Source organism: Tamandua tetradactyla, chromosome 8, assembly GCF_023851605.1.
Source record: "Tamandua tetradactyla isolate mTamTet1 chromosome 8, mTamTet1.pri, whole genome shotgun sequence".
Taxonomy (NCBI): Eukaryota; Metazoa; Chordata; class Mammalia; order Pilosa; family Myrmecophagidae; genus Tamandua; species Tamandua tetradactyla.
In genome coordinates, this window is record NC_135334.1 from 78,625,960 (window position 1) to 78,643,749 (window position 17,790).

Here is a 17,790-nt window from a genome sequence, read left to right on the forward strand (position 1 = left end):
GGACATTTGCACACCAATGTTCATAGCAGCGGTTTTTACAATTGCAAAGAGATGGAAACAGCCAAAATGTCCATCAACAGATGAGTGGCTAAACAAACTGTGGTATATACATATGATGGAATAATATGGAGCTTTAAGACAGAATAAACTTATGAAGCATGTAATAACATGGATGGACCTAGAGAACATTATGCTGAGTGAGTCTAGCCAAAAACTAAAGGACAAATACTGTATGGTCCCACTGGTGTGAACCGACATTCGAGAATAAACTTGGAATATGTCATTGGTAACAGAGTCCAGCAGGAGTTAGAAACAGGGTAAGATAATGGGTAATTGGAGCTGAAGGGATACAGACTGTGCAACAGGACTAGATACAAAAACTCAAAAATGGACAGCACAATAATACCTAATTGTAAAGTAATCCTGTTAAAACACTGAATGAAGCTGCGTCTGAGCTATACGTTTTATTTTTTTTTTACTATTATTATTACTTTTTTCTCTATATTAACATTCTTTATCTTTTTCTGTTGTGTTGCTAGTTCTTCTAAACCAATGCAAATGTCCTAAGAAATGATGATCATGCATCTATGTGATGATAAGAATTACTGATTGCATATGTAGAATGGAATGATTTCTAAATGTTGGGTTAATTTCTTTTTTTTCGTTAATTAATAAAAAAAAAAAAAAACAGCAAAACTCAAGAATAAGTCTAAATTAACCCCATAGGGCATTACTGGTTATCCAGCAGTGCTTGAAAACGTTTTTCTGACAATGATGCATCCCTGGCTATTTAAAATTTGTCGGAAGAAATCATTTCTTAAAGCTGCACATATGTGTATCACCACATCTTTCATTCTAGAAGTTTGGGACCTACCAATTACGCAGGCAAGCAGATGCGTACCGCGCTGTGGCTTCGGATCGCACACTGAACAATTTAAATTATAGCAGAATTTTTTATAGGGACATTTCACTGGGGTTGAAAACATTTCCAAGTTTTAACATATGAAAATACATTTCCAGGGTTTTCAACAATTACAGTTTCAGGCCTGGAATGTTTTAGTCCATATGGGATGACACAGACAAATGAGCATTAAGGCATTGTCCTTTTGAGACAAAGCGATTTGGCTAAGCCCACGTTATAGTGTATTTTGAGGGAAGCAAAGCACTTACTGGAATGACAATGCACACATTTTATGCATAGTTTGAGTCACATAAAATAAGTTAACATTGTCTAGTAAAATGAGTTTTTTTAAAAATAACATACGATTTTTTAATAGAAGCAATTAAATTTATTTAGGTTAATTAAAAATAAAAAATTGCATGGGAAAGGTCAACTGGTTTTCTGACCACGTTGGAAAAGCTGCCAGTTTCTTTCATGCTTTGGTTCTGAGGGTGAGGATTTATGCAAAACACCAGCACGGAGAATATCCATTTGATCAACAGAGCAACTAGCTGTCAGAACGCGGCACTGGTGTCACTTTCACCGTCTCGACTTCAGCTATGTGCGAAGACTTCTGTATGATGCACTGTGGCCCCTGCAGTTCGTCCTTGTCCTTTCCCTGAGCAGGGCTTATTAAGGCCATCACCACATCACTTTCCTTCCAGTACCTTCAGTCCGCTTGGCCCCCTTCTTTTAGTGCACTGTCACCCTTACCGATCCATTTCCCCGAGTGTCTGAATGATAGACACCGTTGCCTTCAGTTTCCGAGGACGACGATGGAGACACCAATTCATTGGAGCTGAGTGAACCCAAATGGTTCCTTTGCCTGACTTCTCTGTCGTGGCAGCGTCTGTGGCCCGGGCATGTCTCAAAGAGTCATTAAGGTAACGCTGCTCTTTTATTTCAGGGGTGACACGTCGTCCTTGTTGCACCTGACTCTGGTCTCACACCAGTTTTTATCACCGAACTCTCACTTTTCATCACAGAATGGTGAACTGGCTTGTCATAGCCTCCTTCGTTCACGTGGTTTCTTGGAGGATTCTCGGTGTCTTCAGAACATGAATCGTCACTGCTTATGCTGAGCGTCTCAGCGTTTCCTTGAACATACTTGTGGTACAAGTTTATCCTTAAAGCCCAGCTTAAATCTGGCTGCTGCTTAGCAAACAAGTCTGATGCCTGCACTAGCGTCCTCTGCAATCCAAGGGCCAAGGGCATCTTTTCAGCTGGGTTCGGGTTGTCCGGGTGCTTGTGCAGCCATTGCTTGGGGGCCAGGCCACGTCCTGCAGGGACTGTGGCTTGTGCCACATCTTGCTGCCTTGCTGCCGGGCCCCAGCTCTCGGGGGTCTCAGGCAGAGGCTGTTCTTGAGGGGTGGGCCATCGGCGATGCCCCCCTCAGGGCAGGCCGCCCAGCTCCGCTTGGGGTGCAGCCGTGCTCACCAAGCCCTTCCGAAGCAGACACGATGATGTTCCTGGGGTGTGCGGGCAAGGGGTGCCGGTGTCGCCACACCGCCTCGGGGCGGTGCGCAAGGAGCCCCGCCCGACTTGGCTCTGGGCTGGCTTTCTTGTGTCTGGGCTGGGCGCTCCCATCCCGAACGCCAGTTCCCCCGCGGGCTGCAGCATACTCACACCATCCCATAATTTTGATTATGATTTTGAAATAATATATCTGGTATTTTTGAAGCATTTAGTACCTGACAAATTGTACATTTTCAATAAATATCATTTTAGGAAAAGTGATTTCTTAATCTGTTTGACATAGTTTTGGTTCAGTTTCAGTGAAAATATCTCATGGACAAACCTTACCAAATCTCAAAAATCATCTTCCAAGATATAGCAGTTCTATTGATGACATGTTATTTAGCCTACAATTTTTGTTACATAAGCTTGCTTTTATAGTGTCGGTGGTTTAAAAACTCAAATTTTGTTTATAAACATGTGAAAATTGTATTGTAAAACTACATGGTGTGATTAATATATTTCACAATCACTTGCCCATAAACAACATGAGATTAAAACATACCATTTTTGTTAGCAGGTGATAAGTGTGGAGGGCCAGGAGCAATCAATCAGACCCAAGCAGGGAAAGTCCCCACAACATTGGGGCGGAATGTCCCCAAGAGTTAAACAATAACCAATGTTAGGAAACTGAGAGAACGGGATGTGTTTTGGCAACAGCTAATGGCGCTTTTCTGCTTCTATGATACACTTGCTTGCTAGCGACTGCAAAACCACAGCATGATTTTAGCCTTTATAAGCACACCTTGAAAACCTCTGGGGGCTGCTCTCTGAATCTTCCTTCTTGGAAGTTTCCGAGGCAGTTGCTGGCGGGCTAATAAAGACTCCAAATTGGCTTGCAGTTTTGAATTATGTGGTCTCTCTTTCAGTGCACCCCACGACATTTGGAGACCCCAGCAAGATCATCCCTAACGGGACATTTGGTGACCACAGGTCCTGGGGATCACCCCTGGTACTAAGGTCTGGCCTAGGGGAAGGCCTCGGAGAGACGTTTCTCTGCCCCAGGCAAGGACCAGGAACCAGGACGGTTCTACAGGGCCCTTCGAAATTATCCAAAATCTGGTGGAGTCATCTGTTTCTGGGAACCTCACCGGTGAGTACAGGTCTGTTACTGAATTCAGGTCAGGGACCTCTGGAAGGGTGGACGCAGCATTACTTCCAAGGTCAGGTCCTGGAGCAAGACGTTGCCCGGGGCTTCTGGTTAGGAATCAATTAAGGATAAGGCTTTTGTGCATCTTGGTTTAGTTTGTCCCTTCTCTCATCTGTCGGTCTCGTCATATTCTGTGTTGCTCTGTCACATTCTGTATTGTTCTTGTCATTTGCCATGGGTCTGTCAAGCTCATCTGTCTGTACTTCCCTTCAATGTTTTTTGAAAAATTTCCAGGAATTTCAGTGGAAGGCTGGAGACTATGAGGCCCCTGCCAACGCCTTCAACTTGAAAAAATTCTGCTCATGGGAGTGGTCAATTTTGGTTCTGGGTGGCCTCCTGAGGGAACCACAGATCTATCTGTGGCTTATAAAGACCAAAGAACAATTTTTGGTAATCCATGCCACCCTGACCAAATCCCCTATATACTAATTTGGATTGAAATTTTAACAGAAAAACCCAAATGGTTATGGTCTTGCCTGGAGTCCCAAAAAGAAAGAACTCCCCAGAGCCAAAATGGCCCTCTTAATAAAAACCTCTCAAAAAGAAAGGACTAATGGGATCCCAGTATTGACAGGACCATCAGAGGATCTGCTCTTGATGGACCCTCCCCCATACCCAACACCCCTCCTGCCACCTCTAAGACCAGAGGGGGAAAACGGCCAAGAGGCAGCAACCAGCCTTTGTGATAGCCGAGAGGTGACCTTTAGTACCCCCCATACCAGAAGTGGCTCTGCTTACCACCCTTCTTCTGGTGCACAGTCACCGGATTCTTCCAGAACTCCAATTTTAACCTTGAGCCAGGTTGGCCCTGCCCCAGGGGACGACTGCCCACCTTTCATGGTCTGTATCCCCTTTTCCTCTAGCACTCTATATGATTGGAAAAACCAGAACCCCTCTTCCTCTGAAAAGCCCCAAGGGCTCATCTCCCTCTTGGAGACTGTCTTTTTTACACACCAGCCCACCTGGGATGACTGCCAACAGCTCCAGGCCCTCTTCACCTCCAAGGAATGAGACCGAATCAGGAGAGAGGCGAGGAAGTTAATTCTTGGACCTGATGAACAACCTACTACTAAATCAACCTGATTAGAGGCTGTGTTCCCCTCCATCCATCCCGGCTGGGACCCCAGCACTGATAAAGATAAGGAGACTCTCAATTGGTATCGCCAGACTCTGCTCCAGGGAATACAAGTGGTGGCCAAGAAGCCAGCCAACTTGTCTCAGGTAAGCGAAACCATACAAAAGCAAGACGAATCTCTGGCCGCTTTCCTTGAGTGCTTGTACGCCCCATAAATCCAGAGGTGCCCAAAAATAGGCGAGCCATAAATACAGCATTTGTCAACCAGTTGGCCCCAAATATAAGAAAAAAATTACAGAAATTAGAAGGATTTAAAAGTAAAGTGCTGTCTGAACTGATAGAGGTTGCCCAAAAGACTTTTAATAACAGAGATGACCCTGGGACCATGCAGTCCAAACAATAGCCAAAATTTTAGTATCCACCATGGCTGAACAGGAAAAACAAAAAAGTAAATGGAAAACCATTGAAAAAAGAAGGGGAAACCAAGGAAAAAAGGTTGGGCCTAGGTGCAAACCAATGTGCCTACTGCGAAAAAAACAGACATTGGAAAAATGAATGCCCTAAAAGAGAACTTAAAGGACTGAAACTGGCCCTCATTCTAGTTCAAGAGGTGAATTGATGGGGCCGGGGCTCTATTCCATTGAGCTCCCGGGAGCCCAGGTTCACCTAAGAAATTGGGGGGCAAGCCTATAAAATTTCTTGTGGATACTGCAGAGACCTTCTCCGTCCTCCAGAAGGCAGAAGGGCCCATATCTAAGGAAAAAATCCCCATACAGGGAGCAACGGGAAAAACAAAGTCTTACCCATGGACTAAGACTAAGGTCCCTAACCTTGGGGAAGGAACTGTCACCCACTCATTTCTTGTAATGCCAGAGTGTCCGTACTCAGGCAGGCCAGTGGTACCCAGAGTGGCAGCTCAGTGCACACTCAGCACTGAGATTTATTGTGCATGTAGGATACTGCAGAAGCATCTTGCAGAAAGGTATTCACTACAACACTGAGGGCATAAAGAATACAAGCTAAATTTCTATTAGTAGACAGACTCCTCACCTTTCCCCCCTGAAATGGCAGGGAGCTTTTTAGAGTCAAATGCAGAGTTAGTCTGGGCATAATAAGAGCCCAGAGAGCCATACATACTGTCCCTTGAGGTATGGGGGTTGAAATTTTGGGTGACTCCTATATCTCATGGGCTTAGGATTCCCAATCAATGTGGCTACACCCCCCAGACCATGGCCAATTAACTTTATTTTCCCCAATATGTAATACTTGAGGAGCAGGCAAGAGCAAGTTACTTTGATTACCTCATTGTGGCTGCAGCATTGCTGGTCCTTTTTGTGAATTTGCAGCACTTGCAAAGGTCCCACTGTTACCAGTTTAACAGGAGTGGGAACAGCTGCTCAGGGCTGTGAACCAAGGTTGGTAAGGAATGGATACAACTGGCGTGTTCACTGCTGCAGATATTGCTTATTATCTTTTAGCTGCTCCTTTAAAAGCCTATTCCTTCTTTTAATTAACCTGCTGCTATGGGGTTGTAAGACAAATAAAATGCCCATAATATGTCATGTTCAGTAGCTGAGACTTAGGTTTGTTGCCCAGTAAAGGGGGCCCCTCTATCAAGGGCCACATGTGCGGGGACCCTGAAGAATGCACTTAGCTTTCCTAAGCTATATATTGTAGCTCTTTGTATAGCTTTCCTTACTGGAAAGGCCAGCAAGAGCCCAGTGGCTATATCTACATCTGTAAAATTTTGTACCTCCTGATAAGGGAAGGGACCCAATATAATCTACCTACCACCTGGTGACCAGAATCTGCTTGCAGTCAATGTGACTGAGTTGATGACAAAGCACCCTTGGGCTTCACAGCGAACAAGAGGGGCAGCCATCCATAACTTCTCTCCATTATTGTCTGGTGATGGGCAGCTGGAATTGGGCCAGTCTCCAAAGAGTCTGGTACCCTTTTTGTCCTATCTTTCTGTGCAACCAATCAGCAGCCTCATGTGATGTTGGCTTTAGAGTGAAATTGTCCTAAAGCATCTGCTTCAATATTGCCAGGTAAAGAATCAGTATTATTGATAGAGACATGAACCATAATTACCCTTCGCTTATGACAGATAGTCCTGATGTCTTCCCACATTTCTTTTTCTTTTAAGGGGTGGCCGGCAGCAGTCCATTGCTCTTGCTTCCATGTGACATCCATACTGTCAGGTACTGCTAGACTACTCAATTGTCAGCACAAATAGTTAATGCATCTCTTGGTTCATGAACAACGTCTGCTTATACAGCCCTTAATTTAGCTTTTTGGCTGCTTTGCATAGTCCAAGTTTCCCACTATATAGTGTCCTTATGGGGCTCCATGGCTACATCCATCCAGGTGTCAGGCTTCCCATTTGCTGATGCATCAGTGTACCAGGCAGAAATAAGTATACTGACATATCTGTCAACAGCTGGAACGGAGACAGCCATCTTGGGAGGATGAGCAAGGAGGGGAAAGCATTGTTTTCCCACATAGGAAACTGGTCTCAGGAAGTCATGCATTTCTACACTTAAGGGGTTGTTTTTGAAAATGCTGTTCTGTAGCAGATAAGCTTTCTATTTCATTAACATGCTCAATTGTGCATTGCCAGAGTGAGGCTTATTGGCACTGTCCTATATTTACCCCTGTATGGCTGTTCAAATGAGAGTTTTTAGATTTAAATGTTCTGATCATTCTGTGAATTTTGTGGCAAAGTATCCATAAGTAATTTCTCCTGACATGACCTCATGTTTGTTAAATTTTGCACTTGCTCTCTTCCTCTCTATATATTTTTATCTTTATTTTATATAGACAGTTATGTATCATAGATTTATTTAATATTCAAAGTATCTTTCTCTCTAAGAAATAATTAGATCACTCCTTCATATATCTGCTTGGTCTTCACTCCATACACAATAGGATTCAAGGTGGGAGGCAACAACAGGCAGAGGTTGGCAATTAAAGATGTGGATATGGTGGGGTACAGTACATCCCCCAAAGCAACGAGTAAAGGAGTTGAAGAAGGCTGGGACATAGGTGATGACAATAGAACATATATGCGATGTACAGGTGCTGAAGGCTTTGTGGCGAGCATCTGCAGAGGACAGATTCACCACAGCTCGGATAATCATAGTATAAGACGTAGAGATACAGAAAATATCAAATCCTGCAAACAGTACAGCAGCTACAAGACCATAGATAGCATTAATCTTGATATTGCCACAGGATAATTTGGCCACAGACATATGGTCACAGTAGGTATGGTGGATGAGGTTTCCCCTGCAGTAGGGAAGACGCTTGATCAGGAAAGTGAATGGGATAGTGATCAACACACTTTGCATGAAGGTGGGAAGCCCAACCTTGGTAATTACAGTGTTGGTAAGGATGGTGGAATAACGTAGAGGGTAGCAAATGGCCACATAGCGGTCCAGAGCCATGAGCATAAGCACCCCTTACTCCATGGCTGTCAGCATGTGAATGAAAAACTTCTGCACAACATATTGGGGATAAAAGAAGTGCACCCACTAAGGTCTGTAAAGGACAGCAGGACTAGGAAGTAATACATGGGCCAATGCAGGGCCTCCTCATGGATGATGAGGTAGATAAGCCCACAGTTCCCCACCACAGCGATGATGTACATGAAGCAAAATGGCAGGGAGATCCAGATGTGCACAAGTTCCAGCCCAGGAATCCCATTCAGGATGAAGAATCTTGGCATCAGACCGGAGCTATTGGCCCCATACATCTTCAGCAACTGGGGGGCATTTTTTTTCAGAACCATTAAAGTGTGCTATACAAGAAAAGAATAGCAAGGCTATTTTCAGTCAGATACAAAAGATGAACAAATATTTTGCACAACATAAAAAAGGAAAATCATTCTATTGAGTGATTGGGACTGCTACTGAATCAACAGAATAAAAACAGAGTGACAAAACCCTAGACTGGTTTTGTTTTACATTGCAAACTCTGTATACATATAGTTGCTCATACCACCTAACCAGTTAGTAATACTTACTTTGCCCCCTTAACTAATACGCAAATTATGCACCTTTTTTATTAATGCCAATCCTCTCCACTCCCCCACATAATTGCCCTTTCTCCAAAAGTCCTTTCATTTATGTCTAGTGTGTTTATATTCAATAAACTTATGTGAGTACTTTATTTTATGTAGATATATTATCTATTATGGCACTTAGCCTGATATATCTAAAAGCCTATAACTGGCGTGTCTGAATTTACAAATCAGAACTATCAAGGACCGAAATCTCACAGTCCAGACAGTTATATGATGTTAACTAGATGAGATGACCATATTCATAGAAGCACAAAAACTACATGCATTAACTCAAGAATAAATAAGATATCTCAACCAACCAATTATTAGTAAAGAAATTGAGTCAGTAATCAAATATCTCCCAACAAAGAAATACCCAGAACTAGATGGCTTCACAACAGAATTCTATGAAATATTCCAAAGACTTAACTACAACACTGCTAAAACTCTTTCAAAGATATGAAAAAGAGGAATCAATCCTTAATTCATTGTATGAGACCAACACCATACCAAAGCCAGATAAAGATACCTTAAGGAAAGAAAACAAAAGACCAATAGCTCTTAGAATACACGTGCAAAAATCCTCAACGAAGTACTATCAAACTGAATTCAGCAGTATATTAAAAGAATTATACACCACGATCAAATACAATTTGTACCTGGTATGCGAGGTAGGTTCAACATAAAATCAATTAACATAATGCACCATTAAGAGAATGAAGGGAAAAAAAACACACATGTTCATCTCAATTGTTGCAGAAAGGCATTTGACACAATTCAGCACACCTTAAAAAACAGAAAGCTTTCTCTCTAAGGTCAGAAACAAGAGCAGGATGCCCACTGTCATCATTTCATCATTGTGCTGTAAATTATTGTTAGAGCAATTAGGCAAGTGAAAGAAATAAAAGACATCCACATTGGAAAAAAAGAAGTAAGACTTTCCCTATTTGCAGATGACTTCATCCTATATGCAGAAAACCCTGAAAAATGCCAACAAAGTCCCTAGTGCCAATAAATAAATTCAGCAAATGGTAGGGTACAATGTCAACACCCCAATATCTGCAATATTTGGTTATGTACACAACCAAAAAACAATTGTAAGTAATCAAGAAAAAAATTGCATATATAATAGCAGCTATAAAGATCAAATATCTAGAAATAAATCTAACCAAGGATATAAAGGATTTGTACACTGAAAGCTCCAAAATATTGCTAAAGAAATCAAAGAAGACCTAATTAAATGGAAGGAAATCCCATGTTTATAGATCAGAAGACTAAATTTCGTTAAAATGTCAATTCCACACAAAGCAATTTATATATTCAATTTAATCCAATCAAGTTCCAACAGTTTTCTTCACAGAAATGAAAAAGGCAATCATCAAATTTATATGAAAGGCTGGGAGGCCCCAAAAAGCTAAAGCTACCTTGAAAAAGAAGAATGAAGTTGGAAAACTAACATTTCTCCATACTAAAACTTACTACAAAACCACAGCAATCAAAACAGCACAGCTTGGTAGAAAGTCAGGCATACAGACCAATGACCAATGGAATTTAATGCAAAGCTCAGAAATCATCCCTACCGTTATGGCACAGTGGGAAAGAATAATTTTTTTAAAAAATGGTGCTTGGAAAGACTAGATCGCCAATTAAAAAAAAAAGGAGCATCCTATCCCACACCTTTTATAAAATATCAACTTAAAATGGATTAAAGATATCAATATAAGAGCCAGAACAAGGGGATGCAAGGGTAGCTCAGTGTCAGAATTTTCTCCTGCATGAGGCAGACCCAGGTTCAACTCCCAAACAAACAAACAACAAACAAAATTCAGCAAATGTGCTGCAATAATGGGATCCTCACAAGGAAAAATAATGAAATATGACCCCGCCATACAGCATGCAAAAAAAAAAAAAAGGAGCCAGAATATTCAAACTCTTAGAAGAAAACATTGGGCCTTATGTTAGGCAATGGGTTTTTGACTTGACGCAAAAAGCACAAACCATGAAAGTAAAACTAGTTAAACAGAACCTCATCAAATTTAAAAACTTTTGTGCATCAAAGATTTTATCATGAAATTAAACATGCATTCTATACAATAGGAGGAAAATATTTGGAAACCACATATGTATTAATGTTAAATATCCAAATACACAAGAAATCCTTCAACTTCACAACAAAAAGTCAAATGACTCAGTTACAAAAGTGGGCAAAAGACTTGAACAGGTATCTCTCCATAAAAGATATATTAATCGCTAAAAAGTACATTAAAAAATGCTCACTGCCATTAGCCATCAGGGAAATGCAAATCAAAACCACAGTGAAGTACCATTTTATATACCCATTAGAAAGGCTACTATTAAAGAATGGAAGGTAAGTGTTGGTAGGATGTGAAGATCTTGAAACAATGATTCATTGCTGGTGGGAATGTAAAATAGTGCAGCCAGTATGGAAGGCAGGTTGGAAGTTCCACAGAAAACTAAGCATATAATGACCCTTGGACCCATCAATCCCAGTACTCTGTCTATACCAAACAGCTGTGAAAGCAGGGGCTCAAACAGATATTTGCACACTGATGTTCCTTGTGCCATAACTTACAGTTCTCAAAAGATAGAAGTAATCTGAATACCTATCAACTGATGAATGGATAAACTAAATGTGCTATATACACTCAGTGGAGTAGTATTCAGCCATAAAAAGGAATGAAGTCTTGATACAGGTAGCAACATGGATGAGCCTTGAGAATATCATGTTGAATGAAATTCGCTGGACACAAAAAGGCAAGCATGTATGATCTCAATGATGTGAAATATTAAACGAGCAAACTCAAAGAGCCAGAAACTAAAATATAGGTTACCAGGGGATGGATTGGGGATAGGGAATGGGAATATACAGGGTTCCAGTTTGGAATGATGGAAATATTTTGGTAATGAATGGTGGCAATAATAGCACTCCATTAAGAATGCAATTAATAATGCTGAAATATATATCTGATTGTGATTAAAAGGGAAAATGTTAGATGTATATAAGGTAATGCAATAATTTTTTAATAAAATCTATGAAACTGGACTAGTCAAACAGTAAAAACCATGGATTATAGTTAACTCACACAGAACTCACATAGGAAATTAGCATGTTTGATCTAAATAATAATTAAAGCACAAACTAATTTGTGCTTTAATTTGAGGGATACACATACCCTAATTTGAGGGATACAGATAAAGCTTTCTTCAGAGTGAAATTTGCAGTGATAAATATGGCAGGGAATATTTTTATAGCCTTGAAGTAGGCAAACATTTGTCAGATAAAAAACAAAATCACAGACCATAACAGAAAAATTTGCTGAGACGCACTTTATCAAGTGTCTCTTTGAAAGACACCATTAACTATATGCAGTATGAAGAGACAAATCACAGGCTTGGAAAAAACAAGTCTTGCAATAAATAGATCTTACTAATGGCTTTTTCCAAGAATGTATGAAGGATAATTCTAATTCAATAATACTAAAAGAAATGACAATTAAAAAAGGGAAAATAGTTGAACAGATACCCTATAAAGGAAGATATATTTGGGAGATGGCAATGTCAAATCACAGTGTGATACTTCTATACACACACTAACATGTTAAAGAAAAGCTGAACGTAATAAGCACTGTTGAAGATGGGGAGTAACTTGAGCACTCATAAGCTGGAAATGAGAAATGATAAAATCACTTTGCAAATCACTTTGTCAGTTTCATGAAAAATAAACAGGCAGCTGCTCTATGATTCAGCAATTGCACATCTAGATATTGACCAAAAAATAACTGAAAATATAGCTCTACAAAAAGACTCCCTACATAATGTTCATGGACTGTTCGTTAACAGCCCCCCAAAAGAAACAAATGAAATGCCAATTAATACAGATAATTGAATAAAGAAATTGTGGTATATCCATACAATGGCATGTTAAAAGTAGTTTAAAAAGAACAAACTACTAATGTTGCCCAAAACATGGATGGATCTCAAAAATTCTATGCTGAACAAAAGAAATGATACAGAGGATATACAAAACTATCACATGTATATGAATCTCTAGGAAAGATAAATAAAATCTAGAATGTCAGAAGGCAGTTCAAGAGCTATTTAAGGGCTTGAATAGTAGTTGAAGATTGACCAGTAGGGGAACAAGGAAATTATGGGGTGGTGATGAAAATGTCTTTATCTTAGTTGTAGTAGCAGTTGCACAGGTATATATATTTGATAAAACTTATTAAACTGTATATTTGAAATAGGTGCATTTTATTGTATATTAATTATCCCTCTGTAAATTTGATAAAGATATCAATATACTGTAAACCATTATGTTACCAATAAAATAGAGAATAATCATATGTTCATTTCCATAGACAAGAGTAAATCATAGTATAACATTCAAAATCCATTCAGAAGAAAAATAACTCTAAGCCTTCCTGAAATAGAAGGGAACATATTTCAGCTGATTAAGAATACCTACAAAATCTACAGGAAACATCATACAAAATGGTAAATTACTGGCTGCTTATCCATGATAATAATCACAATTTTGTTCATTTTCTGTAAAATTTGATTTATTTGACACGAATCAGAATTCCTCTGAAAGTGAAGGTCACCCGTTAAGAACTGATTATCTTCTCACCTATGAATTTAACTTTCTTGAAAACACAAACAGATATTTCAGGGTAGTGGGGGTGGCAGAGAGAGGCATATGTGAAAGTCACAGGTAAATTTTATCAACCAGTAGGCACTTGAACATTATTACAAATTATTTCATGCAGCTATAAACATTTGTCCAAATATGATTCATTGTGAATGTTATTCTACTCTCATTATAAAATAATTTTTATCATTGCACAGCTTTGCTTCCACACTGTAGCATCAGTCTATGTCTTTGCAGGTTTGTCTAGAGCCAGGTTTGTCTATCCTCTGCAATCTTCTTAGTGCCTCAGTATACTTAAGACATTAGTAATGAAATAGGAAAGTCGTTGACCACTACTTCTGTTAAACATTGCATAAGAGGGACATTCTAGACAGTGTAATAAAGTGAGAAAAATACATGAGAGGGGGAAAGGAACAAACAAGTGGTCATCATTCACAGACAATGTGATGCTGTATTTGTAGGTAATACAACATTATCCATAGAAAAATGTTAGAATTAATAGGCTCATTTATGAGGTTCAGCAAACGGAACTTAAGATCACATGTAAAACTCAATTGTTCATATACCAGCGTTGTTTTAGTTTCCTCCAAAAATTGTTTTCGGTACCCATTTTGTGCATGACACTGTGCTGAATTTTGAAAAAGGTAGAACTTGAGTTTTTCTCCTAAAAGGATTTAATTCTGAAATTCCAAAATGTTTTCAGACTATCACATTCTATGTTGTACCTAAAAAGTTAAACCCGCAAGAGTCCTAGACTAAGTTGAGGGACATTATGGGTCCTAAGATAACTCCCAGTGGCTCTTCTAGTATCCTTGGGACCCAGACATATCTAATTCCCAAGCCTACTTTTATCATATTGTAAAAAAGTAACACATGGGAAATGACTTCTCCTCTGAGACCATGGTAGAAAGAGAAAGTAACAATATTTTCTCAACCCCCTACCTACAGAACGTATGTTCACTCAACACAAACATCACACACACATACACGTTTACACAGAATGGTAACGCTCCTGCTTCCACCTGCATACAGGTCTTATATCTCTCCTGGAGGGCCAAGAGGATCACATGAACTTGATTATGACTTAATCTGTGTATATGTCTTCACAATTTCTGCAGAAACTCTGCTTGCTTTCAGGGTGAACAGATTGCTGAACTGAGGTTGGATTCTTCTTACTAAAGGAGTGGGTGCTGATTATGATATCTGGTTGGAGAAAATGAATCAGAGAGTTGTCAGAGTTATTTTCAGAATATTGAAAAGGCACACTGTACCCTACATAAGACTGCTTTTTTATACTGGCTTCTGTGAATATGATCAGAAATTTTGCTGCATTTTCCTACTGATAGATAATCTTTTGGGAGAACTACTCTAGAGACAGTCAATCAGTCTCACTGGCTGTGAAAGTTGAAAACAGTTTCTGTGAGAAAGGCATTTATTCTATGGTAGAAGAAAAGAAAGGAGTGATGACAACTTTCTTCCATAAATTTTTTGTTTCTCATCCAGTCTTCCTTTCAGGGAATTGTCTCATTTCACATCATGATTTTGGTATTTGAACTATTTTGGTATTTGACATCTGCTTTGCTGTCTTCTTTTAAAAAATAAAGAACTAAAATTTTACAAAAGACACTTGTGGAAAAGGGAGAACCAACCCTAGCCAACCTTAAATTTCTAACAGAGACAGCCTGGAAGGAATAACTGCCATATACCCGTGTCCAAGAGGTAATATTAATTTCAACTATGATACTTTGCAATGAAAGAATCTATTTATCTTACCCCTAAACAGTCCCCTCCTTAGGATAGCCCCTTTATCATGCCACTTGTATATATTTCCTAAGTCAGCACATAACAACCCAACATAGCCCACTTCTTCAGACTTGTGTATTGTACTTGCATCCAGCCTTTAGTCACTACCGTGTCCTTATTTTCTCACTTTATCACACCAAATTTTCTCCTCCTTACTAAGCGTAAGTAGTTTATCCTTCTTTGTACTCCCATATCCTCTTTCTCTATGTACTTTTTAAAAATATATTGAGCGTCTGTTTTATGCTATAATAAATTATCTTTGAAAATTATGTAGACTGTGAAATATCTAACTCTATGGCTCTCTGAATTAGTGATATAGGTAGAAAATACTGTACAATGGTAAAAAAGAAGAGTCATTTGATTTAATATGATTTAATTTGATAATCACCATTCTTGTTGGGCTGGATCATTTGTCTCTCGAACCTTAGAAAAACAGTAACTTCTCATGAATTATAGCAATTCCCCAAATTCTTCAGTTTATTTCATCTGTTCATTGTGATACCAATTTAAATAGAAAAGGAACTGAAGTGGGCTCTTGACGGTATTGGGAAAGCATTTATTTTTTCACAGTTAAGCTCAATCTATGATTCATCTTTAAGAAAGCTATTGGCACAAGGTGGCTGATTTATAATTGTCTGCATTTAAGTGGTTTCCTGCATGCTAGAATATAGAAGCATGGGCTAAAACTGGATTGGAATAATTGTCAGTATGTTCATGAGGTAATTCTGTTTAACTTTGAAACTAAAGGTGAGCCTATTAGAACTATGGAAGATTGTGAACATTTCAGAATAGAACAGAAATCTCTGACTGTGGTGAGGTGCACCTGGAACGTAGCAAATATGTAATTAATACTTGACCATCTAATTGATCAGTTAGTTTCCAATCTCAGCTCCAGGGAATTGACTGCACGATAACAAAAAATCTCATCCAAACACAGCTAGACTCAGTCGATTTGTCTTGAGAAAGTCTAATGCTTAAGGCATAGAGTATATGCCACATATTCAACGTAAGAGAGCAGAGAGGGTCCATGATGTACAAAAAGGGTACGTTAGGTATTATGAAGAAGAAAATTCCACTTTTTAGTCTCTCTGAACTTACTTTTCATGCTTATAGAGACAATTCTGTAACTACAGAACCATGAACTTCCAATAGTCGTTATGCCATTTCTAAATGCTACCAGCCAAACATCAGCTTCATTCATCCTAAATGGCATCCCTGGGCTGGAAGAAGTGCATTTATGGATCTCCTTCCCTCTATGTACCATGTACAGCATTGCCATTACAGGGAACTTTGGCCTTATGTTCCTCATCTACTCTGAAGAGTCCTTCCACAGACCTATGTACATCTTCCTAGCCCTTCTCTCCTTCACAGATGTGCTCACGTGCACCATCACTCTTCCCAAAACCCTCTGCATATTGTGGTTCAACCTCAAGGAGATTGACTTTAATGCATGCCTGACCCAGATGTTTTTTGTCCACACCTTCACAGGGATGGAGTCTGGGGTGCTCATGCTCATGGCTCTGGACCGTTATGTGGCCATCTGCCAGCCCCTGCGCTATGTCACTATCCTCACTAATTCAGTTATTGCCAAGGCTGGGCTCCTCACTTTTCTTAGAGGTGTGATGCTTGTTATCCCTTTCACTTTTCTCACCAAGCACCTGCCGTACTGCAGGGGCAATGTCATACCCCACACCTACTGTGACCACATGTCTGTGGCCAAGATATCCTGTGGCAATGTGAAGGTCAATGCTGTCTATGGTCTGGTAGTAGCCCTTCTGATTGGGGGCTTTGATATCGTGTGCATCACAATTTCCTACACCATGATTCTTCAAGCAGTTGTGAGTCTATCTTCAGCAGATGCTCGACAGAAAGCCTTCAGCACCTGCACTGCACATATCTGTGCCATCGTCATTACCTATGTCCCAGCCTTCTTCACCTTCTTTACACACCGCTATGGAGGACACACCATTCCTCCGCATATACACATTATTATGGCTAATCTCTATCTACTCATGCCTCCCACAATGAACCCTATTGTTTACGGGGTGAAAACCAAGCAGATACGAGAATGTGTGATTAAGTTATTGCTTAAGGGAAAGGATGCTTCTTCTCATAACACTTAAATAGAGTCACTTGAAAAGTTGGAGAAAGTCCTCTTAGTTTGAGAAGACCAAGTAATAAGGAACTCTCCCAAGGAAAAAAGATACCTGCTCACAGGAAATATTTTCATGTGATTAGATTCTTCTTCATCTTTTGAAAGGATACCATGGCGTGCATGTAGGCAGAGATGCTATTTTCTGAAATTCTATGTTTTTTGAAGCATCTTGTAGGAGAATTCAAAGTTCATTGCATTCAATCTTTTTTGGGGGTCGGGTGGGACTGGGTAGTGGTGATTCCATTCCATTTTCTTTTTTTTTCTTAGCAAAGTTGTGGCTTTACAGAAACAATCATGTATAAAATACAGGATTCCCATGTACCACACTATCATTAGCACTTTGAATTGGTGTGTCTATTTCTTATAATTGATTAAATGACATTTTAATAATTTTATTAACTGTAACCTATGGTT

General features: G+C 39.7%; 1 protein-coding gene and 2 pseudogenes across 1 annotated transcript; 1 reads left to right on the plus strand and 2 right to left on the minus strand.

Annotated features, from left to right (window-relative positions):
- Window positions 1-1,448: 1,448 nt before the first annotated feature.
- LOC143645197 (homeobox protein Mohawk pseudogene) lies at window positions 1,449-2,560 on the minus strand (annotated as a pseudogene).
- Window positions 2,561-7,561: 5,001 nt separating this feature from the next.
- LOC143643584 (olfactory receptor 52N2-like) lies at window positions 7,562-8,437 on the minus strand (annotated as a pseudogene).
- A 7,941-nt stretch (window positions 8,438-16,378) lies between these two features.
- Window positions 16,379-17,344, plus strand: LOC143645198 (olfactory receptor 52N1-like). Its single transcript, XM_077114766.1, has one exon. The coding sequence runs from the start codon at window positions 16,379-16,381 to the stop codon at window positions 17,342-17,344; it is 966 nt and encodes a 321-aa protein (XP_076970881.1).
- Window positions 17,345-17,790: the final 446 nt, after the last annotated feature.